This window comes from Hypomesus transpacificus, chromosome 13 (assembly GCF_021917145.1).
Source record: "Hypomesus transpacificus isolate Combined female chromosome 13, fHypTra1, whole genome shotgun sequence".
Lineage (NCBI taxonomy): Eukaryota > Metazoa > Chordata > Actinopteri > Osmeriformes > Osmeridae > Hypomesus > Hypomesus transpacificus.
In genome coordinates this window covers 10,437,754-10,462,509 of record NC_061072.1, presented here as the reverse complement: position 1 = coordinate 10,462,509, position 24,756 = coordinate 10,437,754, and the positions used below count along the sequence as shown (strand labels likewise).

The window sequence follows — 24,756 nt, the reverse complement described above, 5'->3', positions numbered from 1 at the left end:
GTCAAATAAGGACATCACATGATCTTGGTCATAGTGCTCATGCTATCAAAATAAACAATCAAAACGTTTTTAAAAACATCATTTTATTGAATTAAATATACTTACCATAGAATAATATATACTTGATTAACAAGATAAAAAAAATAATGTATATATTATAAGTTTACAGAACTAGCTACCACCACTAAAAGCAGGACTGAGGTTCACTGTTAAACCCACTTTTGCAGACTCATTTAAATCAAATACATAAAACTGCATTTTGAAAACCATGTAATTCCCTTTGTCATATATAGATATATATAGGAGATTACAGTGTATAGGATAATAGCCTATATTGTGGCCTAACAAAGAATCAGATCTAAAACAAGTTTAGCCTCAGGGATTACTTTTACTGTACATGCAACAAAATACTACTATATAATAGCTTTTACAACATCAGAAATATATTTAAACATTTAATGTAGAACAATGTTTTAATGAGTATTCATCCCTTTTTTAAATGTATTCACTTTTTTTGAGGTATATAGTCAGTATTTGCATATTCGTTGTTTCTGTTAGGTAACATTGTTAGGTGACTTTAAACCTAATCCAGCCAGTTTAGGTTATAACTTTCCTTCCTACGTTAGCAAATTACTTTTTTTAAATAATTTTTTTTATCAGCAGGTGTGTCAAAAAGACCTTTCAATATCAAACAGCTTTAATAAAGGTCACTTAGTTATCAAACTAGTCTTTCTACTCAGAGGTTAGCAAAAACATTGACCAATACATTACTTGAAAATATATAGACTTACATCTAAGAAGCAGTTGTAGTTTCTGTGTTTTGCTTTTGAAGAATCAAGTGTATTGTGTGTGTGAAGATGTGAACTTGGAACATATCCTGACTCATTTATGGATCCAACTGAGATGCTTTTCTAAGCTCAACACAAAAGCTCTCCCAAGTGTCAAAACCTAATTTGCCTCAACAAAACCCAACTGAGTTATAATAGACAGGTGGAAATACTAACTTTAACTGCATAGCATTCAGACTTGTGGGGGAGTAATGACGTAAAGACAGGGTCTTTAGGGACAGTAAAGACAGACATTAAATATATAACCCTTTAGCCTATTTATCCGTACAATACATGTATAAACTGTGTGAGCAAAACACGTCTCCTGGGCTTCTCTTTCCCCTTGACCAGCTGTACACCATGAGCAGCATGAATACACAGCAGTACTATATCACGCAGGGAGCAGCCATAGAGTAGGACTAGGCACGGATAGGTCCAGTAGCAGCCATGTAGGTTGACCCTGACACTGTGGAGAGAACCTTTAACACTACAGGGACTACAGTGCATACAGGACCTGTATAAGAATATGTGGTTATCTACATAGGATGGATGGGGACCGGTCCAACCAGAAAGTGGAGGGTCAATCCTGTGGGTGCATATAAACCTTGTGCTTCTGTACAAGCCCTGTCTCTTGAACAGCAGCTTTGGTTGACACACATGTCGTGTCACGAAGATGCACTCCACTATGGTGTGGCGTCATGGTGGGGGGACTTTTTCAGTCAGGGCTTGGCAACAAAAGCCCCTGAGTGATTTTGAGCAGAGTTGGTCAGTCAACCTTCCTCTCTTCACTTCTGTTTCCTCTCTCCCACACGTATCTGGCTCCAATTCTACCAGTCGGCCTCTCCTTCTGTCGGACTCAGTACCTCCTCTTTCCCAGCTTGCCTGGGTCCGTCATGCAGGTTTTAGGTCGAAGAGCTGCATGATGGGAAAATTAATGTTTGAAACTTTGTGCAATGGTTGAAGACCAAGTAAGTTATTTTGTTCCAAGAGTCTTTTTTTCCTTCTTAGGATTAGACTGATGGACAAGAGCGACATATCATCCACAGCTTAGCTTAAGTCTCGAACATACCTGGATCAGCCGTTTGCTTCTTCTTGTTGTGATGGACGATTTGATTTTCATTGGTCATCTTCACATCCTGGTCCTCCACATAGTTGCTGCAGTACAGAGAAAGGAGAAGGAGGGATGTGAGTGTGTGAATGTTGGACAGGAGCATGCTGGAGCACGGTACAGTAGAAGCTATGGTCACACAGTGAAGCAGGGAGTGCAGGGGACCAGAGTCTCGACTCCTACAACCGGGGGAGGAATAGAGATGGAAAGAGGCAATGTGGTCGGTGGGTTTAGTAGAACTGGGTTCTAGAAGCAAAGCTGTGGAATGTGAATGTGGGGATGTCTGGGCGGTCGAAGCGAAACTGTTGTACGATGAGGATCACCTACAGGGAGGGGGGCTGACACCTACAGGGAGGGGGGGCTGACACCCACAGGGAGGGGGGGCTGACACCCACAGGGAGGGGGGCTGACACCTACAGGGAGGGGGGCTGACATCCACAGGGAGGGGGGCTGACACCTACAGGGAGGGGGGCTGACACCTACAGGGAGGGGGGCTGACACCTACAGGGAGGGGGGGCTGACACCCACAGGGAGGGGGGGCTGACACCCACAGGGAGGGGGGCTGACACCTACAGGGAGGGGGGCTGACATCCACAGGGAGGGGGGCTGACACCTACAGGGAGGGGGGCTGACACCTACAGGGAGGGGGGGCTGACACCCACAGGGAGGGGGGGCTGACACCTACAGGGAGGGGGGGCTGACACCTACAGGGAGGGGGGGCTGACACCCACAGGGAGGGGGGGCTGACACCCACAGGGAGGGGGGGCTGACACCTACAGGGAGGGGGGGCTGACACCTACAGGGAGGGGGGGCTGACACCTACAGGGAGGGGGGCTGACACCTACAGGGAGGGGGGCTGACACCCACAGGGAGGGGGGCTGACAGACTGAAGGCCACTGGGACTCTGTTACTCACTGTTTCAGGTGGCGGCTACTCCGAGCGCTGGAGTGGAGAGAGCACACCTCCATTCAACACAAACTCGCAGGTAAAGAGACGATTTACGACCCTACATTCAATTGTAATCCACTGATTCAACCCAATAAGACCACCAATTGTTTTCATACCGATGATGGTATAGAGAGTTTTGGTCCCTGTGTGACAAGGACACGTATGCCAGGCAATGGTAAAGCAGCAGAGCATCTCCGCACATGCGTGAATTAGCATGAATCAGCATCGCCATGTGTTTAGCCCAACAGGCAGCGGAGCCAATCGTATGAGTCGTGTGAAGCCCTGTGACCAGTGTACCTGATGACAGTGTTCCTCTCGCGGTGGGCAATGTGGGCATTGTCCGTGAAGAGGATGGTGTGGTAGGGCACCACCGGGTCACAGGTGGGGAGGATGCCCCGTGCCACTTGGCTGACGCTGTTTAAAATACCGTTATACACCAGGAGGTCGTCCACTAGCAGCTGAATGCAGACACACACACACGCATTACTTATTTTTAGGATATATGGTCTTGGAATCTTATTCAATGCAATCTCATAGCTCTTGAGGGTCCTGCTACTAGACTGGGTTGTGGAACAGAGGGCAGCTCCTTACCCCAAACTCCTTCACCCCTCTCTGGGGTGTCTTGGAGTAGTTCCACAGTTTGATCATGGACACAGTGACCGGCTGATCAAATATGACATACACACGATTTACCTGGATAGAATCAACAGGCAAAGTCATACAAAGTACGGATCCAGACTGGTTAAGACTGTAGGTTGAGTACATTTTCTCTCCAAATCTCAGGAACACACACAAACAAACAAGTCCTTACCAGTCCAGGCAGCACTGGTGCTAACCACATGTGTCTGCCATCGTGGGTGCTGTTAACACCGTCTACCAGCTTATCTGGAGTCCTCACATCACCCTTTACACTGTCCAGCACGTTCACACTGTCTGGGAATGCAGCGATGTCTGACACAAGCACCGTCAAGGGACACACACGGAAATACTACCAACTAGTAGGAAAGGCAAGTCCATCTGTAAAGGCAGATAGTGCCTTTAGGGCGGAAACGCCTTGAGTGTGGTGGGCCTGCTGCAGCAGCCATTCCCACATCCACCACTAGAGGGCCTTGCTCATTCACAGTTGTTCATTTAGCAGACATTTTTATCCAAAGCTAGTTCCAAGACAGCTTTACAAAAGTACATAGGTCAATGATCATAAACAACGAGATAGTGGCACAGGCAAATTCAGGATAACTGGTTGGTAATTTGCCAACAAAGGCTCAAGGCAGACAGATATTTGGTCGAGTAAAAGGGTAGACATCGTTTAAGAGACACTGACTGGGAGGATACTGTTGTCACTCAGGGCGATCTTCTGATCGTTCTGGTCGTAGAACTCCAGGCCGTTGAGTCCGATGTAGTAGGGGTCCCCCCAGCTGGTCAGCAGCTGCAGCTGGAAGATGACTGGCAGGCAAAGAGTTAAGGAACATACAGCCCAGAAATTGTAAGCTTTGTTTTCACCAACTGTCCCAGACTATACTGTATTAGTTAGCATTTCCACTCAGAACGGTCAAAATAATCAATCATGTTGTCACAGTAGTAACTGCAAGGGGCCTCTCTAGGATTTGCGATGCTTCTGTGCAACACCAGAAAGGATACATCCACAAGGCATGATGGGAGCTTCGTAGTCCATGCTGGCCTGCTCCTGTCTTCTACAGCCTCCCCTGCTATCAACAAACACATGCTTACACAACACTCTGTAAGTGTTACCTTACACACAGATAACACATGCTAAAACACTGCGCAACGCTATGGGGTGTGTCATAAGCAAGGTGCAGCATTCACAACCCCCGTGAGCTCTTTACTTGGACGGGTAGGCAGAGTCCTCGGCCCCCGTGCTGTCCAGGCCGCCGGGGCTGGAAGGCTGCAGGAAGTCCAAGAAGAGGATCTCCTGGGCAAAGTCGAAGTGGCAGTTCCCTGTTCCCTTCCTGATGAGGAAGCCCTCTGCTGGAGAGATGGCCACATCATCCACGTACACGTGGATCACCTTCACCTACGGACGAGCGGCACACAAGACTTTCAGAGGAAATATGGTGGGCTCAGATGGCTGAGCGGTTAGGGAGTCGGGCTAATAATCAGAAGCTTGTTGGTTTGATTCCCGGCTGTGCCAAATGACGTTGTGTCCTTGGGCAAGGCACTTCACCCTACTTGCCTCGGGGAGAATGTCTCTGTACTTACTTTAAGTCACTCTGGATAAGAGCGTCTGCTAAATGACTAAATGTAAATATCAAATTACACGTGCCAAATCTAAACACCTGTGTCTTTGAAAAGGGACTGTTTATATTGGTCTCCACCGATCACTTTGGATTCATCTAGATTAAATATCTCAAGTACCGAGATGTTTAAGTGGGAGTTTGATGGCATGTTGTCAACACGAAAGAAAACAGATGTAGGACACAATCTGTGTCCTTGTCCTACATCTGTCAACAATCTGTAGACGTATGTCGCTTTGGATGACAGCGTCTGCTCAAATGGAAACGGGCATAAACCTCCCACCCCAAGAGCTCCATGTTATCTGGCTGAGCATGTCCTGTCTCACCCCTCTGTAGGAGTCCTCGGGGGACTTGTTGTAGTTCCAGAGGCGTAGTCCAGCTACAGTCTGGGGCTGTTGGAAGGTCACTGTCAGGGTGTGCTGCTCTCCTGAACAGAAGGGGATCAGCCACATGTGCTCGTCGTCAGCGGTGATGTTGTGGCCGTCTATGAGTCTGGGGACACAGAGGACAACTCAGACCCTTCACTCAGTGAATGGAGAGAGAGAGACAGAGAGAAGGAGAGAGAGAGAGAGAGAGACAGAGAGAGATACAAGAAGCAAGGATAAGGAAGGATCAAGGCTGACTTGTCCAGGGTGCGCAGGTCCTGTCCATAATCAGGTAGGTCGTTGAGGTCGCGGGGGGAGGCAGCTACCATGGACAGGTCCAGAGGCAGGCTCTCCCCTTCCTTGCCCACCACCTCCAGCCCTGTCAGGCCCACGTAGTGGGAGTCTCCCCACGTCGCACAGAGCTCCAGCCTAAGGCCTGGGGGGGGGGGGGGGGGGGGACAGAGATGTGATGAGATCTATCATTAGAGGGGGAGTTTACACTGGCCTTCTCAATAGATATTCAAAACAGTGTTTCAAATGCTATCTTTTAGTTGTTGGCATAAACAAAAATATATAACTAGACTCACACTTTCCACAGTACATTCCTGGAATCTGCTCCATGGGCTCTTCAGACTGGCAAACAGTCTGGTTGAGCTGGAGGTTCAACTGAAAAACAAAACCTTTCACTCAGACGCAACTCAAAAACATCGACAGCAAATGAAGGTCCATCTCTGAAGGGTCTCAACTTCTCCCAGCTACAGCTGAATGCGCCTACTAGCCGAGCATGGAACTACATTACCCACCATGCCTGTGGTGCTCAGAGTCAGGTCCTCCCCTCTGAAGCCTGCCTGCGTGAAGGGCCGTTCCTCCCCCTCTCCGTCCGCCGTGCGGGGCCTCTGGAGCTCCTCCTCGTGGTCCAGCCCCTCAGAGCCCTCCACCTCGCCCTGGAAGGTCTCGTCGTAGCGCGACATGGCCTCCAGGATGTCGTCGTCGGTGGTGAAGAGAATGGTGTCGCCAAACTGGTCGAGGTCTGAGGGGAAGGAAGAGCAGATACAGGAACAGTTCACCTACAGCTACATGGTTATTTTGGATGTGATGTTAAAAGTAATATCGTAAGAGTGACAAGTATAATATAAACTACAGGTTAAAGTATATTTGACTTGAGGTTGTTGTATCCAAAGCAGCAAAAGACAGCAGCAAATCTTGTATTCTCACTCTTTAGTGTACATCTTAACCTATAAGATACAAGGTATAAGGTACACATAAATTAACTATAAGTTAACTACAGTCCTGCCTCTTCAAAAGACGACAGCTAAACTCTTCTAATGAGATCTTCTTTGAAAGAACTCAGGCAAAGCATACCATGGTAAACAAGCCAACTTTCTCTAATGACCCCCACCCCCACCACCCCCGTACCTCCAGACAGGTTTCCAGAAGCCTTGGCGATCTCCCCCCTGAAGATGCACCTCCCATCCAGCGCCATCTCCACCTCCTTCACCCCCCTGAAGGAGTGGATGCGCGACTTGTTGTAGTTCCACACACGGATCATCGCAACCTGACAGGGGGCGCCAAACTCCAGAAAAATGACATGGCTCCGCCCTGGGGTGAAGGGAGCCAACCAGAGGTGCATGTCGTCCTGCGTGCGGTTGACTCCGTCGATCAGGTTGGCGACCACGCGCGGGTCCTTCCCATAGGCCGGCAGCACGTTGATGTCGGGCGGGTCGGCGTGGATGTGGGCGGGCTTGAGGGGTTCCCCGCTCGAGCTGAAGACCTCCAGGCCGTTGAGGCCCACGTAGTGGCGGTCGCCCCAGGTGGACAGGATGTGGATGACCAGTCGCTGGCCCTGGGGCAGGACCGGGATCTCAAACTCCTCCTCTCGCTCAGGCTCGGCGGACGGGTCGTCGTCGGGGTCGTCCGGCAGGGCGCCGTGGGGGTTGGAGCAGGAGGGGGGGGGGCTGCAGGGAGGGTTGAGGGCCGTGCCGCCGGCCGCCATCCGTCCCTGGCGTTGGAGGAACTCGTCGAAGATGTCGCCCTCGAAGCCCATGTTGGAGATGCGTCCTCGCTGGCACTGGTTGAACTTGGTGAGCGAGTCCCAGGATTCCATCAGGGTGTCTTCCTGCTCGCTGCGGAGCTGCGCCCTGGGCGTGCGCTGTCTCCGCACTAAGGACATGGGCTCGTCTGTGGAACACACACACATTCCACGATGTGTCATAACCAACTCAGGAAACCCGAGCACAAAATCCAGAATGTGGTCCTGATAAAACACACCCTCTCCAGTGAATGTGTTCAATAGTAGGCCCATTTTCAGACTGAACACCCTCGCTTTCACAGCAGCTGCTGGAAGAGTGATTCTCTGCTTCATTGAAAACAGCCTGTGGCCTACTTCAGACTGACACTGGCCACAAAGAGAGTGCTCAGAGACAGCAGGTGGTCCAGGCATGTCCTCTCTCTCTCTGTGTGTGTGTGTGTGTGTGTGTGTGTGTGTGTGTGTAAAACCCAGATTGGGGAGAAATACTAGTTGTCTGCTTGCAGTCTGGGTTAGAGATCAGAAGGGATTATTTGGAATGCAGATTTGGTGTGAAGCAGCAATCTGCCGCCCTGCACCATAATCTAATTTGAGGTTATTTTTGCCCTTGAACAAAGGGAGAACATTTTAACACACCAGAACATGTTAATCCCCATGTGGATCACAGAGCTGAAATTATATTTAAATTCTTAGAAAACAAGGCAGTGTTTTGCTGTGCAGCCTATTGACAGGCACCAGGGTGTTTAGACATGAGAGAAAACACATTGTACAAGGGCCAATGGGTTGGGCCTGATTGACCATGTGTTTATAGACAAACTTATGGTTAGGAAAATGATAGTGCTAGGCCTTTAGCTTGACGGAAAAGCTCCTGTCTGTCATGAATACACACCGTACTGAAGCAATAATGTTTTTCACCATAGGATTACAGCTCTGTTCACCAGCCACACAAGAGACACAATAACCTAGGAGGACAAATCAATCTGCAGTCCTTACAAAGTAACATCTCAGAAAGACATGTGTCATTTGTACCAACGTCCCTTCAAACTTTTTCATTTTCCGATCCACACAACATTGCTACGGGGACATGGTATGAGCTAGGAGCCAAGAGTTGACCTACCAGTACAGGACAGGCCGGTGGCTCCCTGGTGCTGCTCCTCTGCTGGTCTTCCACAGACGTTCCGGGCCGAGCTCCTGCGTCCGCTCACGGGCCTGTCCTGGGCCGGCCGCTCGCCCAGTTCCTCCAGCAGGTCCGGGCTCCGATCCAGGGAGTCTGCACTCCACTGGCCCCCGTTCAGGCTCCGCTCCACGCCCCTGCACACCCTCCCTGGGTTACAGGACAGCTCGGGGAGCACGGAGGAGGAGGAGGGGGGCGCCACGGGGGGTTTGGGCTCCACAGACTGCTGGGGTACCAGCCACAGGGGCCGGTCCCTCTCCCGTCCACCCTCGCAGCCCTCCGGAGCCCCCCTGCTCAGGGGCTGGAGCCACTGGGGAGTCCTGGAGGAGGAGGAGGAGGGCTGGGTGGTGACGGTCAGCTCCATGGGGGCCGCGGCGGTTGTGTGCTCCAGCTGCTGTTTCAGGCAGAGGGGATCCTCTGAGGGGAAGTCGAAGGAGTTCCTCCGTTGGACGGAGTACAGGGTAGAGGAGGTGGTGGGGGTGATGGGGGGGAGTGGAGGGTGTGTTCTGTCCTGCATGTCTACTCTAACCTGGCCCGGCCCCTCTGTTAGTCTGAAGTCTAGGTCCCGCTGGCTGCTGCCCCCCTGCGGCCCCCTAGCGTCGTCATGATGCTGCGGGCTGGCGCCCCTCAGACTATGGCCAGAGGACACGGGGCTGGGAGAAAAGGACTCTGGGATGTGGAGTGCCTGGAGGTCGATGGTGGTGCTGTAGTCAAACACCTGGTTGCCACAGCCTTTGTCCAGCTCTCCCTCAAACACCAGAGTGCTGTTGAGGTAAAGCTTCACATGGCGCGCGCCTATGTCCAGGTCCTAATCAACAAAAACAGCTATTTTAGTCTCAAAGTAGATCAATAACTAGTGCAGACATTAATGGTTTAAAAGGTAATGGACTATTCTAAATGATATACCACACAGAGAAAAAGCAAAAACAAACTAAGTCTTCACACACTTTGACACAACATCAGTGACCAAGTACAGAGTATTCCTGGCCATGTTTAAACTGTCCTTTAACAGGTTTGTAGTCAAGTCTAAACGCCACAGATAAGTAGCTTGTTCACAGGCAAACAGACATGGAGGATGGCTAAAATCCAAGTCAAATCTCCTCAATCCTACAGCCACTTCACCAAACCCCCGGTGCTAGCTCTCTAGCCTAGACTTCTTAAATGCCTACAGCCTTACCTCACCAAACACAGCATCCGAGTCGCATCGTGAACTTCACAATAGTATGGATTATATTCCCATATGGGTTTAGGCCATTGTCAGGAAACCCCTTGTTAGCTTGGTCTTGATGCCCCTGTTCCTGGGCAGTGTGTGTTTGAGTGTGTGTGTGTGTGTGTGTGAGGGCAGGCGGGAGATAGAAGAACCCCCAGCCACCCTAGGGCTAATCCCTTCAGGCTAATCTCTCACTGTTCTACATTTGGACTGGTGGCTCTCAGTCACTGCTTAAAGAGACCTAGCTACTACAGCCCTCAAGCCCCAGTATAGTCTGCCAGCAGAGGAGCTGGGCCAGACTGCATGCGTTTAGGACTCACTGTTACTAACCGCTGCCATGTGGCTTGGTGAGCAAACACTGTATAACCTTGAAAGGCCAAACCCCCACAGGCTTAACAGATGTGTATTTCGATATCACCCTATTATTAAAAGTCGTATGTCAGAGTCAAATGGATGCCTTATCATCTGGGACCCTTTCGCTACATGAAACATAGTTGACATTGTTAATTCAGGTGAAGGGCTCCTACACTGAGGCCCCTGTTGTAGTTCCAGATCTTGACCCGGGATATCCCAAAGTCTGGAGAGCGCTCAGCGTTCCTGATGATGAAGTAGAGCTGGATGGGGGGGTGGAACGGACACGTCCACATGTCACGCTCCTTAGTGGTCTGTCAAAAGAAAACACAAACCAAAACAAGGGAATACTCAATACCGAGATAAAAATACAAACTCACTAAAAGTCACTGATAAATGTCTAGATATGCAATGAAAATGGCTTCAGATGTTTGTTTTTTTTACATTTGAGCAGATGCCTAACCTTAGCTTTGCCATTGACCAGCGCCCCCAGGTTGCCGGGGTAATCCGCATTCCTGATGTCCAGGTCATGAGGTGACACGTACAGTTTCCTGTTCCTTTGACAGAAAAACTGCATCTCTGTCAGTCCCACCTGTCTGTCATTCCCCCAGTTGGACAGGATCTCCATGGTGACGTACAGGGTGGGTGTCACCTCAGCCGAGGCCTGCCTCCGCTGCCGTGGGAACACAATGTCAAGCTTCCCTCGCCCCACATCCGCAAATCCATTATCGGTGTGACTGCATCACACCTCAGTCACCCTGAAGTGCTGGGGACACGTGAGGTTCTGACTCACCAGTGCAGGGCTGCTGTCCGTCTTCACCGGCTGGGGGATGCGGTAGTTCGAGTCCTCCTCCAGCTTCTCCAGGGCTTTCAGCAGATTATGCTGCTGCCTGACCGAAAGGACCACAAACATAGCCATTTTATTGTTTGTGTCTTTAGCAGCTGTTGGTCTTTGTCCGTGGAGACGGAGGAAGTCGCCGTGTTGTCCCTGGCATCTGTTGACCTGTACTAGAGTGCTGATGATTCTACCTCAGAGCCTTGTGGCTTGATACGCAGATCAACATTACACATAACTACCTTTAAAGGGCCTCAAAGGTGTTCAATTACGTTCAAGAACCAGGTACTGAATTACCACAGGTTAAACATGGCGTCAAGGAAAGCACCGGAATGAGGACGCTCCCTTTATGTAAGTCTAGTCCAGACTGACACTAGCTGAGAGTAACAAACCATAGTAGCTACAACATGGCAAACCGCCTTTCTCTGATTCCCATGCAGTAGTGAGGGGTGATACGTTCAAAGGCGCAAAGCTATTCCAGGTTCTGTTATGGTGCTGTACCTCGTGCCCATGAGGGTGATTCTCTGCATGGCCCTGGTCACCCTGCTTTCTTCTCGGTCACTGATGTCCTCTCGCAGCGAGCCGTTCATCATCTGGTGTCCCCTCGACTGTGGGAGGGAAAATCAAAAGGGAGAGTCACTAAGACCAGTTTAGATTCAGATCAATCCGAAACACCAGTGCAAAATGTTAAGCTCCAGGGAAACAATGGGAGATAGCAGAGAGTGAGAAAGTAAGCCCTACTAAAACAAAACATAACATTTACATCATATAAACCACGCTAAACAAAAAAAAACATCAAATATCATTTATGGAGACAGTTCCTAACATGGACACAGCTCTAGCGGGTGACCCAAATGAATGGCAGTTACTCTGGGGGTCTGACCATGTTGTGGCTGAAGTTCCTGGACTCGGGGCTCTGTAGTGGGCTGTTCTCTCTCTGCAGGGCTTGGAGCACCCTGCAGGCCGTCTCCTCGGGGTCCCTCTCCTCACAAGACACCTTCCTGGCAGCAGACAGTGGGCGCTCTAAACGACTCTTTGGCCCTGGGAAAGGAGGGAGAGAGAGACAGATACAGAGAATGTTGGAGAGAGGGATGGACTACTCAGTTGTAGTGTCTTGATGTTCCCGTTATTGGCATGAGAATACAGCCATTTTATGGTACGCTGATAAACTAGTTCCTTCACTGAAAAACGTACTTTGAGAATCCCTGCTCTCCTTGGAGGGTGGCCTATCAAGAGTTTTGCTCTTTACCAAAATGGGCTTGGTGGGAACATAGGCCTCCATGTTGTCTTTCCTCTTAGCGGACAGAGAACGTTCAATCTTACGCCCTGCAACATCAGAGAAGGGAAAGTGATGCTCAATTAAACTATTTCAATACATCTCAACTGTCTATTCATCTGTGTCTGGTTTATATAATCTGTGTTACATACTATCACATACAACCTGCTTTCTTTATCAGTGAAAAGGAAGTACAAGAGTCGACAGGAGGTGGTCATGCAGACTCACCCCTGCAGTCAGTCAACATCTAGAATAAGGAGATGAGATGTTATAGTACCTTTAGGAGACGGCCCAAAGTCCAGTACAATGAGGTCTGCGGGCTCCGCCTGACCGCCCATGGAGTCAGAGGGCCGTGGGTAGCTGGAGGAGGTGGAGGAGGAGGTCTTGGTGGAGGACGGAGGTAGGCCCAGCTCCTCCAAACTCTCTGTGCTCTCGTCCCGTTCAATCTGCTCCTCCACCCACTCCTCGTCCGACTCCTCCCCTGCCGACCCCCGGCTGCTGCGCCGCATGTTCACCTCCAGGCTCCGCCGCAACACCTGCTGACGACAGACAAGGCTACTGACACGCACACAAGGGTACTGGGGGCCTGTGCTTGAGCAAACATGAAAACCTGTAAGGTACACAGTCTTGCATGCAGATAGTGTGCTTTGATGAATGTACAGTATGTTACACTAAAGAACACTGACTGTTACGACTGGGGAGATGAAAACATCCACATGACAGAACTCCTCGGCCCCCGAGTCTCTGTGACAACGACTCACTGCATCACATCACCAAAACATCATTTTCTGAGATATCACTCTCAAGGCCAGAGGTCTCTTTCTCTCCCTCCGTGCTATATAACCCAGCAATTAAATGTAATCCCTCCACTCACCTTGACCTCGTCAATGTTGAGCAGTACACGCTCATTGTGTTCAGGGTTGGCCTGCCTCCCTCGGCTGTCAGCGCGGGGGCTGAAAGAGTGTGACACCTTACAGGCGTCACGGGGACTGTGAGGGGAGCGGGACCTCTGGATAGAGAGGTGGACCGGGGGGGGGGGGGGGGAGGTGGGGGGCAGAGAGAGAGAAAAGACAGATGCTAACTCATCCAGGCAGCTGCTACTAAAGCATAACAGTCAGATGCACACTTATTCTACAGCGAGGCACGGGCCGCCCACACACCGCCTGGTCATTGCTTACGCTTCCTACCTCCATGTCAGCGCTAGCGTACGGCTCAAAATCCTCAGAATAGCGCTTTTCGGGGGAAACTCGCAAACAGGGTCCCTTTTCCGCTCGGATATTGAACGAATTCTGCTAGGCGACAGAGAAACACATTGTTGATACACACACACACCACCGCGACGTTCGACGGTCGTTAAAGGTTAGCGCTACAGCTGGCTCTACCTGGACCCATTCTCTCCTCTGTACTGTTCCCGGGGCAGTGCGGCTCCTCTGGCGTTGGGCCTGCTCTAGATCTCCGACGCCGCCGTCCTCAGCTCTCTGTGCCGCGTGTCTTCTCCAAGAGTCTGGGGATGAGTCAGAGCACAGACACGGCATGCGTTAGAGGCAGTCCTCCCCCCAGAGGAACACCAGGAGCACACACAGATGGTCCTCAGCACACAGTGAGAAAACATGGCTGCCAGTTACGACTGTCACTATCGTTCATTCAGTGACGGTTGAGGGCACAGGATTATACCATGCCAAGTGCAAAGTGAAGGGGTGGGGTGTTGCGTGTCGGATTGTGAGTGATGATCATTGTTTGATCCGGATGGGTCCTGGTGCGTACCAGCAGTGTGTGTCGTTCTGGATGCGGGCGGTGGAGAAGTGAGAGACCTCTGGCTGGGTCTCTTATGCTGTCTGCTAGCTTCGGCGTTTGCCCCGTTCAGATAGATGGAGAAACCTTGCTCCAACCTCTCCAGATCTATCTCCTTTTGGTCTTTGATTTTCAGCCTCTTTAGTATCCTTCAGAATGGGGAATGTTACAAGAAGTCAAACAGACAGACCCAGAGATACTGTAGATGGCTACAATAATCCTTGTGTGTTAGGTTCTTAGGTTTAGTCACACCAATTGAAAAGTCAGATAATCATTTAGCTTATCGCAGTGATTCTGGCCTTAAGCTTATGCTTCACACATGCGTGTGTCAAATAATCTCTCCGCACAGTACGTTGCCAATCAAAGTCTCGTGTTTGTCGGTACTAATGAATCAGGCAGTGTGTCTCAGCTGTGTGTAACCAGAGGTTCTGCTTCCTGAAGCTCTGTGCTCACAATTCACCTGTTTTTCTGCTGGAGGGTGATTAAATATTCATCCAGGGTCTCTTCAGGGGCCGAGCCAAGCTTGCCTCTCTGCCACCTCTGGCTCCCCTTCACACACACACACACACACACACATATATATATGCATGCATATACGTACACACACACACACAAAAGGAAGCAGTGTCAGCAAAGATGATGTCAGCTCTTTCAGGAATTATAATGTATCCAAACTGAATAATAGATTGTTTAGACTATCACACTTAATTACTATCAAAAAACAAGTCTGGACTAGTCTACTACATTAGTTTGTAGAAATGCAATCAACAATGGGAGAAACCATAACATTTGAAACAAGAGTGGTAGCTTATTTTGCCAGCAAAGTTAAGGAACCTTATTTCAGATAACGTAGTATTGTAAATTTCACATTAGCAATAAGAAACATTTAAAGTCACCAATATCATATAAAACAGCTGGCTGTTTAAAATGCAGGAACAGGACATGCATGCATTCATGGACCCATGCATCCCACAACATGTCAACTGAAGATTAGAGACTCTCTGGAACATGCAGAAGGATTGATGAATAAGCTGACAGCATAAATGCAAAATATTGCCATGCTCCTACAATATTTTACCCTAGCACGATGAGAAAACCGAGCACATTACATTCAATCTCAACCAAATTATCTGACCCCACTTTTTCTGTGTATTTTCAGTACCACAAGAAATATTCAAAAGGGGAAGAAAAACAACAATTTGCTTGAGGATAGTGTGTGACATCATGCATCATGCATGATCATGCTTAAAAATAGATTGAAAGAGCGCTATTCTCCTTACATAGTCTCTAGCACCAAATTAGTCTACAGAATCTGTGAGACACAGTAAAGGTGATACTGAAGCACTGCAAGAGTAAAGGGAAAGGTGAATGAATAGAATAGAATTAAGCAAAGACAACAGAAACAAATATTATATAATAAACATGAAATTATAGGCAGGTTAGATATCTTTATCAGCGTAAAATACGTCTTGTACCAAACGCAAAATACTATGCCAACAGTCACAACTTAAGCAAACTATTAATATCAGAATACATTAACATATCTCTTCATCTTAGACGGCTAGCTTGTGTCTTTCATTCACTGACGATGCATTTTCATCACTTCTTCAAATCTTCACACAACCTCGAGGTCAATAACAGAAAGCCTGGAAAAATCACATAACACACTTGGAAATCTCATACCTCTTGATCCATCGTAGGTCGGTGTTGATTGGAATACCCTTATTTCCACATTATGAGAGGAGGGTGAAAAGCGGTTTTGCTTCATGTATTCGTAAGCACCATACATTCAGCTCTGCAGAAAAAAATCAACACTCGTCATAAGCCTAACTACAGCACTTATGCATACAGCTGTTGTGATCGCTGCTGTATAATAGAGTATCCATTCCAATGTCCCACCAGGGACATGTCTCATTTCCCAAGTAAATAAAAAAATGCATCCCGTGGATACAATTCTGGCCTTTGCAACAGAAAGGTAAATTATATCCGTCCGTACAGGGCGTTATCGTCGTTGCCAAATTTGAACACACTAGGCTAGTAGTGTCAGGGGCCAATGTCACGTTATATGGCAAATATAACTCGTCTACTATCTATTATATGTGCGACTACAGTAGACTTGCTGTAGTTTTAATTGCGTCGTTCTTTCACATAGTGCTAGAGCTTACTTACATTAAACGATGGGCTCAACGTTTTTGCAAATACATTGCTAGCTGGCTCCAAGCTAACAAGTGTTGACATCTGGACAAGAATTTGAGAGGATAGCTAGACTACAGTACCAAGCTTGCTAGCTGGATTGTTGCTGGATACGTTAGCTAGGGTAACAGATTGGCTAACGAATGGTTTGTAACCTCAATATCCCGTACTTTCCATCACCTGATTTCTAAACGAGCGTTTTGACTTATGTCGTAACTACTCACACCGTTTTGAAGATTTTTTTCTCAGTTCTATTTGTACGTCGGTTAGGATTCTTACGATGAGTTTGTTCGATTCTCATGTGCCTTGCATTCGTTGTTGATAGCAGTTGTTGGTGCTGGTTACTAGGAGAGTTATCCACCAATGGCGAAAGCTCCTCTGGTCTGACACACCCCTGAGGAGGAGCAGAGTTTTGAAGAGCTAGCGCTTGAGCTCTGCCCTCCATCAGTCTCAATTATGTTTTGTTGCATGACACTTCATTGAGCAATTTTTTTTCCCGGACATGTAGCCTAGTAGCAAAGCAGTACTAGTCAAACTTCAGACATTAACAAAATTAGTATTAATAAAGATTTCAAAACAGACTGAAATGACAGTTGTGTCATTTCAAGAAAAACACCAATTCATTTCATGGTCCACTCGCAAAAGTTGAACACTGTTTTATTTATTATAAATCAATGCATTTTATATAAAAAGGTCAAAGGGATCTGAAATGAAACCATTGTAAATGTAAACCTCACACTAACACCTGGTTACGGGCACCACCTGACCATGCTGGACTCACGACACTCCCATGGGCCAGCATACCTGGTTAACAATCATCTACTGTCCCCGATAGACCATAGGCTACTTTCAAGAGAATCTGACAGTTTTGAAAGATTTAGAATAGAAAGAGGGTAGCTGACATGAATGTCTCTTTGCAAAGCAGTACATGTACAGTGACTTTAGCAGGCCATTGGTTTTTGTGCATTTCATTATAGCCATTACCAGCAGCTGGCATATTCTTGACATGCCCAAACAAAACTAGCAAATAGCTTCCCAAAGGTGTAAGATTGTTGCAGGTAAACGAGATAAAGCTCTGTGTAACGTCCAAAGTAACAGTCCTTAATATTTCCCAGGTACAGGATTCTTCTGTCCCCACCAAACCAAGACCCACCTCATCCCTAACAGTGCTTTCAAAGCTCAAAGGACTGGATAGGTCAAAGCTGTACAGAAGCCAGTCTGAAGGACTATCCCCAAACAGCACACACACCTATGTGTTTCAGATCTGTGAAAGCTGGCTAGTCGGTAGGAGCTAGGAGGGAACAAAATGGAACCAGCCCTAGTTGTTAAAATCATCTAAGACACTATTGCGATCTTAAGCACTCATAACAAGCACTCAATGTCTTTACTGAGAGAAATGACGGTTGGGTATTTTCAAATAAATAAATACATTGAAATTTTAAGGACTAACTGGTGTGTACACAGCATTTCAATTTGGATAAATAAGATACAAATGCAACTGGTATCTGTATCATGACATCAACATCTTCAACAATACAGTTGGCTGTCATTTCTAAAGGCAACATATGCCAAGAAAACAACTCTCAGCATCATGTCATATTTCAATAAAATGTCATCAATCATCTCAACTACAATCCAATTTTGCCAAACGCCACATGATAAAAAGCCAAAATTGGAATTCAAAGAATTCTATCAAGTTGATTTCACTACAGACTGCATGGCGTGACTCAGGCTTCTGCAGTAAGAACCTCTTTTGAGGGCACGTTTCCCTTCTTCGTTTTGTGCATCAAGCCTGTTGTGTTGAGCCACATAGGTTATGTCACCAGTGTTTCCAGGTATAAATTAGTTGAATTAAATGAGTTTAATGGGAAAAGGTATGGCTTTCTTTTGCCTGGTTTTTAAAATGGACCACATGTCCAACTGCCAAAACACAAGTTGAAGGAAAACAATAAAACAATAACTTAAATAGAAGTGCTTAAAACGTTACACAGTTCTTAGAGCCCTTTCAATAACCTGAAATAAGCAGGGCGAGAAAGAACTCCACCCAAACAGAAAAAGGAGAGAAAAATGGGAAACGGTAATGGTAATACTAATATTCATCCAATGATTCACAGATGTACAGTTCACTTTTAGATCCTAACCCCATCTCTCCCTTTCCCAGAAATCCATGTCTCCATGTCAATGCCCCCCCCATGTCTGTGAGCCTCTCCCCCCCTCTGTTTCAAGTCGGTCTGTGCTAGGAGGGGTCTCAGTCCCAGTGCATCTCTTCTCCTCCTCTGCCCTCCTCTCCTCCTCCTCCTCCTCCTTTTTCCTTCGCTCCATCTCCCATTCCACAAAGGTGTCAAAGAGGCTAGGCCAGGCCTCGTCCTCACTGTAGTTGCTCAGGTCCGGCCCGATGGCCTGTGTAAAGTTGAGGAACATGTTCCACGTGTCCCGTGAAATGCCCCGCACGCCTGACGGGTTCTCAGCTAGGAAGTCCAGCCAGCGCTCCAAGATGGAGGGGGAGTTCTGGGTGAAGACTAGGCGCCACAGGGCGATGGCGATGTCGCGTTGCAGCGACCGCTGTCCCTCCTCTGCATCCAGGCCGAACTGGAAGGTGAAACGGTACAGGTCTCTGAAGCTGTCCTCGCCCTGGGCCTCCAGCAGCATGCAGGAGAAGCGGGAGCATATGCCTTCCAGACTGTCCGCCTGGATCGCCCTGCAACCCTCCACAAACTCTTTCCTACAGAAAAAGAGAGCAAACAAGAACAATTGTGCCATTACACCACATCAAATTGTTACTATCTAAACAGTTTATATCTGGAAGTGGAACTTTGAGATTTTCACTATGCTTGTTCATTCAGATTGGTCTCATCTAAGTAAAATAAGTTAGCCCGGCATGAGATCGCTAGGTTGAATTTTTTTCCAAGACACATGTGTTTTGCACACGTCAATCTAAAGCCCCAATACTACCGACACTTTCATCCCTCTACAGAGGAAAGAACAAGATGCCCCCCTTTGATAAACTTGACCACATCCTGTCACTGTGCCATACTGTGTGCTCACTGCTCACTATCTGAATGTGGGAACCTGGCCAGATATAGTAGTACCCTAAATGCTTTGCTATTCAGTCCCTACTGCAAAACAGCCCTTGTTTAAATAGCCACAGTGAGCAAACAGCAACAGTCCACAAAGAGAGTTTGTAGATAGATACACGGCACTTGCTGAGAGGCTCTAAATAGAGAACTGCTGAGGCAGAGCCATCTGAGAGAAGAGCAATGAGCGGTGACCACCAGCCACACTATCAGCCACCCACTGGAGAGTGCTGTGTCAGTGAGGCCTGATCCATTTCCTCTGTGCCCCCTACCTGTCAGTGAGCAAGTGCGAGCAGAGATGCTGAAAGCTGAGATAAGTGGGGGGGGGAGGGTGGCCAGGCCACCACACAGTGAAAGAGAAGAGGCTAGGATAGATAAGTTCAGGACAGCATTCAGGCTGAGCATCTGCCAATTCACTGTGCGTGTCATTCTATTGATCAATAACACTGCATAACCCCACCCACCCTTTTTGGAGCAATGTGCCCTGAGGAGACTTCTCTTGGTTACTGTTCTATATAGAGACAAGCACAACTGGTATTAGGACAAGTCTGTGACTTAATTATTCCCCTTTCTGGTTCCATCTCACCTTGTAAACTTGCACATGGTGGCTGCCTGAAACTTCCAAGCAAGGACCAGCACACGGAACTCTGCAGGGTCCACGCACAGGTCGTTGCAGAAACTCTCCATGCCCTCTTCCAATATGGCATCCTCCAGCTCATCCTTGTAGCAGCAGAAGAGCTCCTCGATGCGCAGCAGGGAAAGCCCGTCTGCTTCAGCTGAGCGCTCGTCCTTCCTCGGGTCCCCCATCGCCGTGGGGATGACTGGGGTCTCCACGTCAACCTCCATGGCCTTGGTGTCGTTGAAGGCTTTGCTACCCAGGGTGCTGGGCTCCTCTTTATGCCCTCCTCCTCCACCCGCACCGCCGCCTTTCTTGTGGGACTTGGAGCCTGTCTCCTTGTCGCCACTCTTGCTGCCAAGCGAGGACGTTGGGTTTTTACACTTGGTGACACACTGGCCCATGTCTCTCTCTCTGGTCCTCCCTCTGTCTGTCCTCCCCTCCTTCAGGCCCCGTCTGCCCCACCTAGACGCCTCTGCTCTGGCCTGGTGAGATGTCTCAACATGCCCTCGGGCCCTTGGATATAGAGAGCAAGAGTCAAATAGCTGTAAAAGGTCGCATGAGTGTGACGGAGGGAATTGTTTGGGCTAAGGGTCAAGACCAGAGGTAAGGGGTTATTACAAAGCAGATGCCAATGCAGCTGAACCCAGGAAGGCCAAATAAGACAACCAATTCCTGTCAACTAATTGAGCTTGGTATGACATGTGGAGGATGGTTCTATTGAATATGTTAGAGCTCTGCATACATATGTATATAGGTGCTTACAAAGCGTGGTTACCATAGAAACCAAGACAAAAATACTTGGGGGAGACAAACTGTTGGTTACCATAGAAACGTTGACATATGTTCAATGCTTAGAAAATGCCCCAAAAATGTGTGATTCTTTACAAACTGGTAGTAGATACTTACACACACTTCCTCAGAATGCATATTCCACACTAGATAAAGATGTCATCTTTTCCTGCTCCATAGTGATGACCTTGGCATCCGCAATGCTGAAAGATCCAAAAAGAGCCTCTTGTATTCAAAAGCAGAACATGATAGCATCTGTCACACACACATTTACATTTCCGTTTTAGCAACCTGAGTAGCCATGCTGTGAGTATGAATTAGTCATTTAAGTTTTGTGTAGCAATTTGTTCCCCCACACATTACATCACTGCATAAGAATCTACTTTTTAGCAAGCTTCTGTTGGAAACGACATCCATTCAATGTAGAGTGGATTTAGGGCGTCCATTTTTTTGGGATAACAATAGATTCCTGATACTTTACAACTAATCAGTGACTCAACCCCTTGATTGTTCCCAGCTGTTGCAACATTCATTACCGCGTTTGTGCTTCACTGCAGTTTCCTTTTTCTCAGTCGAGTTCAGATGTTGTAATTTGTAGTAGGCATAGCTACAATACAGGCCTTACTGTAGTTAAAACTGCTTTCCAAAAGTATAACGTTAGTCTAGCTAACTAAAAAAACACTTTGGTGATGGTTCTCAATCAATAAGTTATCCACCTAAACTATCCACAGACATGCCCAGACAAAACACATCGCGCATAGCCGACTAAGCAAGAGTATATGTATCTAGTTTATTAAGTATCTGAAAAATGAAAAGTAGCAAGCGTTACAAACCTGAGGCATTAAGCAGAACGATTTAGGTGGAACGACGAGATAATTAAGAATCAACCATCAGCAAATCCCTCCAGACAGACTAGCTAGCTTGTCCAGCAAGTACTAGCTAACTAGCAGGCAGCGCACACACTGCCCTGGTAGTGGTAGTCGTCGCTTGCCGGCTAGAGCTAGCTGTGTTGGCAACCCACATTATAAAGTTAACAAGCAAATAACAAGCGCTGAAAAATACGTAAAACTTACCTTTTAGATGTATACAATTGTTCGGAAACTGGCGTACATGGTTTCAATGTATTAGCTTGTCAAAGTGAATGTGCTACCCAACTACTAGCACAGTAGAGTAGAACGGCACAAACAACCTCGTCGTCGTTTTGCTAGCTAGATAGCCAAGTTGGTGAAAGCTTAGGTGGCTAGCAGCTAGTTGCTAAGCTAGGAGGTAGCCAGTCAACATCATTCAAAAACGAGTTTCGGTGTACTTTTTTACAAGATCGTCTGTCCGCCTAAGGACCACAATACAGAACGTCTTTTGAAGGTAATGTTATCTTGGTAATTCCAGTTAATTAGAAAATACCTTTCGTAAAAAAGATTACAGTTTCTTTGTGTTTCCCCCTTTAGTCATTGACTGGACATTATGGGAATTTTCCCTGCATCACTTCCTCTCTCGAAGCAGGCTAGCAACAAGACCGACAGCTGATCAGCTTGTCGCTTGGATAGGGATACTGTAGGGATTGGGATGGGCTCTTCAATTTACGTTTCAAATCAAGACCATTTTTTATTACAGTCATTGGATATTCATTTCAATTAAATACTTTTTCATGGAACATACTAAATAAAAATGGATCTATGCCAATGTTGTTTTAGTTGGCCAATTATTGTAAACTAGTAGGGAATTATACTGATGTGTCTTAGCATACATATAACATTTTGGTTGCTCAAAATATAAAACATATATGATACTGAAGTACTGCGAAATGCGAAAATTGCCCACTCATTTTGCAGCACTTTGTCAACCCGTTTGTTGCGAACATACCTCGAATATTATTCGTCATCAATGTACGACTTGTCTTGAAAGATTGCCACTGCTAGCGAACTACATCAGGTAGGTCAAGTTCGTTTGACTAGAAACACTTCTTCACACTTTTTAATGATTATTTGTTAAACACATATATAATTACGTATTCGATTTGGAGATTTTGTTGGATTTCTGATCTATTTGATCTGATCTAATACTGGCTTGTTCACTGCAATGTTCAGTGAGAGCAGCATATAAACAAACTGAATGTGGCTGAAGCGTTTTAGGGTTAAACGATCGAGTAATTTAGAAAGACAACTGTGTTATGTGAACCCTTAAACATTTTCATCTAAGAAGGGCAGAGCCAAGGGGTGTTAGGTGTTTTAAGTCCCCAACGGCCAAGGGGGTATGCTTGTCTGGGACATCTCTTCGCTTCAGGTGAACGTCAACCGAGATAATATTTTGCCCTTTATTGCCACTTAGAGGTCTTGGGGTCTAACCCAACTTAGCAGGGATACAATGTTATCTAAGAAGGGCAAAGCCAAAGGGGTTATGCTAGTCTGGGACATATCTTCGCTTCAGGTGAACGTCAACCGAGGTCATATTTTGCCCTTTGTTGCCACCTAGAGGTCTTAGGATCTAAACCAATTTAACAGGGATACAATCTTGGGTCCCAAGTCACATTTTAGGGAGATAGGAATAAGGAATTTGTTTCAGAATTGAGCAGAGGTCTAGACCAGAAATAAATCTCGATTTCATAGTTGAATCATCTATCTTGGATAGCTAATGTATTATTCCCTCATACTCAATCAACTTACAGGTGTCCTCATATTACTTGCTTTGTTTTATCCATAGATCAGATGACGGCAGCCACACGTAAGGAAGTCCTGACACTGTATACCAGGGTACTACGGATCGCCCGCACTTGGAAGGCCCAATCCACCCTTCCTCAAGACACTGAGTCTGAGAGAAGTTACATTACCCAGGAGGCACGGACACTTTTCAGACAAAACCAACAGGTATAGATGGACCAGGGATGATTCAACACTGTTATTGCAGTGTAGCACACTTTTATTAATCCTACTTATATCCTTAGTTGACAGACCAGGAATCAATAAAAAGATGCATAGAAGAATGCCAAGCAAGGATAGAAATTGGTAAGTGTCCTGATTTTACTGCACGTTACATTACACATTTCCTATGATGTAACACATACATACACGCTGTAAATGTATTATTGCATTATTTAAGTTCCTAAAATGCCTCTGTGTCATAAGATACTTCCATGTCTGCTTTCCAGGTTTACATTACAGAAATCCCTATCCAAAACCAGTAAGTGTCCTAATTGTCTTCATTAATCAGAGCAATTAGTATGCTACACATCTCTACATACTGTTCTTTCAGGGGCTTATTTTTTGTGTCATTTGCTCCTCAGACCTACTTACCCCCAATGGGACTGGCAACACAGAAAGGCAGGAAGCTGCGTGCTCAGCAACGCATGAGGAAGCAGGCCAAGCCAGTTTACTTACAGTCACATGATGACACCTAATGCTTTATGTAGGCTACTCAATCGGTGAAGTTCATGTTACCAAGGACGAGAGGATGAGAGGACGTTACAGTAGCCACAGACTCATTTACACACCCACAAATCATGGGAGTTATTTATTTTGCTCATGGGGCACATTTCATTGTAAAGTGCAACAAACACACTGTATCATACTGCAATCCATTAATGTGTAATTCCTGACAAATACGTTGTTGATGATAATGTTGTAATATTAACAGTCATAAATATGTATTATATTATTTTCCTATTTATTATTACTGCAATTAAACCTTTTTATAAGTCACATTTTCATGACTGGCTACGTCAGAGAAATCTAGTTTGGTAGAAAAATAGAGATTTCTTTCAATAGATAAGGAATAAAAGTGCATTGGAGTGCATATTCACACATCATATGATTGTCATGTCGAATAAAACAGCCTTTAGAGTATCAATCAACTGATATTTAAACTGATTGGAAAATGATTCACTAATTTCAATACAGACCTCTAACATCAGTCCTAAGTAAACAT

General features: G+C 46.9%; 3 protein-coding genes across 7 annotated transcripts; 1 reads left to right on the top strand and 2 right to left on the bottom strand.

The window, feature by feature from the left end:
- Positions 1–101: 101 nt before the first annotated feature.
- LOC124475881 (katanin-interacting protein) lies at positions 102–16,683 on the bottom strand. 4 transcript variants are annotated; one of them, XM_047032729.1, is made up of 28 exons: positions 16,581–16,683; positions 15,847–15,958; positions 14,624–14,712; positions 14,137–14,312; positions 13,755–13,876; positions 13,560–13,664; positions 13,247–13,381; positions 12,650–12,908; positions 12,291–12,422; positions 11,980–12,137; positions 11,598–11,704; positions 11,055–11,151; positions 10,725–10,934; positions 10,438–10,575; positions 8,644–9,508; positions 6,917–7,678; positions 6,304–6,530; positions 6,088–6,166; positions 5,759–5,936; positions 5,462–5,627; positions 4,728–4,915; positions 4,522–4,589; positions 4,216–4,326; positions 3,695–3,834; positions 3,475–3,576; positions 3,181–3,341; positions 1,897–1,982; positions 102–1,742 (listed from the first exon to the last, which is right to left on the bottom strand). In XM_047032729.1, exons 2-28 carry the CDS (start codon positions 15,856–15,858, stop codon positions 1,684–1,686), a joined length of 4,932 nt encoding a protein of 1,643 aa, XP_046888685.1. In that variant the 5' UTR covers positions 15,859–15,958; positions 16,581–16,683; the 3' UTR covers positions 102–1,683. The 4 variants fall into 4 exon arrangements, with proteins under 4 accessions (XP_046888685.1, XP_046888688.1, XP_046888687.1 ...); XM_047032732.1 differs by having other exon boundaries at positions 4,522–4,586; XM_047032731.1 differs by having other exon boundaries at positions 13,560–13,661.
- Positions 16,684–16,989: 306 nt separating this feature from the next.
- On the bottom strand, positions 16,990–22,344 carry dcun1d3 (defective in cullin neddylation 1 domain containing 3). Its single transcript, XM_047032580.1, has 4 exons — positions 21,912–22,344; positions 20,956–21,041; positions 20,017–20,562; positions 16,990–19,078 (listed from the first exon to the last, which is right to left on the bottom strand). Exons 3-4 carry the CDS (start codon positions 20,448–20,450, stop codon positions 18,535–18,537), a joined length of 978 nt encoding a protein of 325 aa, XP_046888536.1. The 5' UTR covers positions 20,451–20,562; positions 20,956–21,041; positions 21,912–22,344; the 3' UTR covers positions 16,990–18,534.
- A 329-nt stretch (positions 22,345–22,673) lies between these two features.
- Positions 22,674–24,657, top strand: lyrm1 (LYR motif containing 1). 2 transcript variants are annotated; one of them, XM_047032581.1, is made up of 5 exons: positions 22,674–22,767; positions 23,536–23,699; positions 23,777–23,837; positions 23,981–24,012; positions 24,116–24,656. In XM_047032581.1, exons 2-5 carry the CDS (start codon positions 23,541–23,543, stop codon positions 24,227–24,229), a joined length of 366 nt encoding a protein of 121 aa, XP_046888537.1. In that variant the 5' UTR covers positions 22,674–22,767; positions 23,536–23,540; the 3' UTR covers positions 24,230–24,656. The 2 variants fall into 2 exon arrangements, with proteins under 2 accessions (XP_046888537.1, XP_046888538.1); XM_047032582.1 differs by lacking the exon at positions 22,674–22,767 and adding an exon at positions 22,951–23,118 and having other exon boundaries at positions 24,116–24,657.
- The last annotated feature ends 99 nt before the right edge of the window (positions 24,658–24,756 follow it).